The 2,571-nt window shown below is 40.0% G+C and overlaps 1 protein-coding gene across 1 annotated transcript; it reads left to right on the top strand.

Annotated features, from left to right (window-relative positions):
• Positions 1-922: 922 nt before the first annotated feature.
• Positions 923-1,969, top strand: LOC121918193 (collectin-12-like; the record flags this gene model as incomplete). Its single annotated transcript, XM_042444280.1, has 1 exon — positions 923-1,969. A coding segment is annotated over one exon (1,047 nt), but the record flags the coding sequence as incomplete, so codon positions are not given.
• Between the last annotated feature and the right edge of the window lie 602 nt (positions 1,970-2,571).

Raw genomic sequence — 2,571 nt, 5'->3', positions numbered from 1 at the left:
AGGGGGGTCTGTTCCAGACCCCCTACATAAGTCAAATACCGTGTTTGCTTGAGCCCCATTGAAAATTATATTGACCTGTGGATACGTTGACTCAGGTTTTTGGGTTCAATTTTTTCACTAAATTTTCTAGATTTATACATGAGTATATATAGTAATATAAGGCCTTTAGGAACTGACTACAATGGGCTTTTAATGTTTTACAATTTTGTTATTTTTAAATATATATATATATTAAACTATTATATCTCTATATTTTATTGATATTTCAGTATGTTTTTAATCTATACTAGTTTTAATCATTTGTAAGCCACACCGAGTCCAAGTTTTAGGGGAAATGTGGGATATAAATGAATTGAGGTGGTGGCAACTGCACGCTGTGGTCCCAATTTGGTGAAGATGGAGGTGGTTGCAATCCTGCAAAGCCTGTGGGAGATTTTCACAGTCCTTACATATCTGGTAGACCAGGGAATATGCAGGGATTGTGACTACAAAACAGTTATGAATGCATAGCTCTAGGTTATGCATTCGTAAGTGCCCAAGTGAATTCTGGACATTAATAGTACTACTAGTAGTAGTACAAGGCAGGATCTTCAATCTGAAGTTTGCATATGAGAAGAGGGGAAAGAGGAAGTATGCTGAGTTCCAATATTTATTCAAAATGGTATGAATTCTAGAATGACTTCTTAACCAAGCCAAAATCCTCAGATATTTGTGCCAATGCAATGGTAATTCTGTTACTCCAGAATTAAAAACAGGTTGTATTACAAAAGATGTTTAGCATGTCTCATCAGCTGAATTATGGGTCTGTGTGGGAGGTCTTTGATTTTATAACAGTTCAAACTCAATTAAATTGGCATTCTTCTGCTAAACGGTAAACAAAGACAATTCTCTAAAATTTTCTGCATTTTTCCTTTCCTTTCAGATTACCAAACTGGTGAGAAAGCCATGAGCACCAACACAGAGCTTTCAAGTTTCAAAGATGATATTCTGGCCCTCCGCCAGCAGCTCCATGAGATTTCAGAGAAAACGGCAAAGAACAAAGATACACTGGAGAAGTTACAGGAGTCTGGTAATGTATTGGATGATCGGCAGAGCCAAATGAAAGGCGTTCTGGATAGCAACTCTTTCATGATCGTCAGTGTCAATAGAACACTTCAGGCCTACAATGGCTACATCAATGACCTTCAGGAAGACACAAGCAACATTCAAACCACTTTGCAAAGCCAACTGCGTTCACATAATGTCGTCATCATGAATCTAAACAATCTCAATCAGACGCAAGTTCAGCAAAGAGATCTTATTAGTGCTTTGCAAAGATCTGTGGATGATACAAGTCAAGCTATCCAGAGAATCAAAAGTGACTTTCAAAACCTTCAGCAGGTTGTCCTCCAAGCACGGAAGGACACAGACTGGCTTAAAGAGAAAGTGCAGAATTTGCAGGCGTTAGCAGCCAACAATTCAGTTTTAGCCAAAGCGAATAACGATACGCTTGAGGATATGAATAGTCAGCTGAACTCATTCAGTGGACAGATGGAGAATATCACCACCATTGCCCAAGCTAATGAACAAAGTTTGAAAGAGCTCCAGGAACGTCATAAAGAATATGAAAATGGAACATCTGCCAAGTTCAACCAGCAAGAAAACCGATTTCAGAGCTTTGAGACAGATATTGTCAACATTATCAGCAATATTAGTTACACTTCCCATCACTTGCGGACACTGACAAGCAATCTCAATGACGTCAGGACAACATGCACGGATACTCTTAGCAAACATACAGATGAGCTGACATTTATGAACAACACATTAGCAAATATTCGCTTGGATGCTACAGCTCTTAGAATGCAACAAGATGTAATGAGGACAAGGCTAGATATTGAGGTAGCCAATTTATCAGTAATCATGGAAGAAATGAAGCTGGTTGATTCCAAACATGGACAGCTCATTAAGAATTTCACAATCCTGCAAGGTAAGAAAAGTCTTGATAATTTTTTTTGTCTGTAGAACCTAGGTATAGCTCAAGTGTGTATTAGTGTGTCTTCCTTGTTTGTTTTTCCCAATGTCTCTGCCAAGGCTGTATTTTGGGGCACAAGTTCAGTGTCTTGCAGAATACCCCCCCCCCCCAAAAAAAAACAATTGCAAAGAAGATAGTGGCTAAAGCTGGACCCTCTGCAGTTGGTACCTCACTGCAGAACAGGATTGCTGGAGTGAAACCTGGAAAGGAAAATGAAAGAACCTCATAGATTGGTGTTTGTCGTGCAAAAGGTAACAAATAACACCTGCTGTAATTTCCAGGTTTCAAGCTGGCAATCCTACTTGCAGAGTGAAGCTGCCTGAAAAAAAAATTTAAGGGGAAAAGAATCACATCCCATCACTCTCTCTGCTAAGATGCCTGGGGGGGAGGAGAGCAAGTCCAGGCATGGAGATTTGTCAACCAGTCCTTGATGGGGTCACACTTCCCTAAAGGACAAAGTGCGCAGTCTGGGGGTTCTTCTGGATCCATCACTACAATTATCATCTCAAGTAGATGCGATGGCCAGAAGTGCCTGGTCCCAACTTTGGTTGATACGC

The sequence above is a fragment of the Sceloporus undulatus genome, unplaced genomic scaffold (genome assembly GCF_019175285.1).
Source record: "Sceloporus undulatus isolate JIND9_A2432 ecotype Alabama unplaced genomic scaffold, SceUnd_v1.1 scaffold_5665, whole genome shotgun sequence".
NCBI classification, from domain to species: Eukaryota; Metazoa; Chordata; class Lepidosauria; order Squamata; family Phrynosomatidae; genus Sceloporus; species Sceloporus undulatus.
The sequence above is the reverse complement of the archived record's forward strand: the minus strand, read 5'-3'. Positions and strand labels throughout refer to the sequence as shown.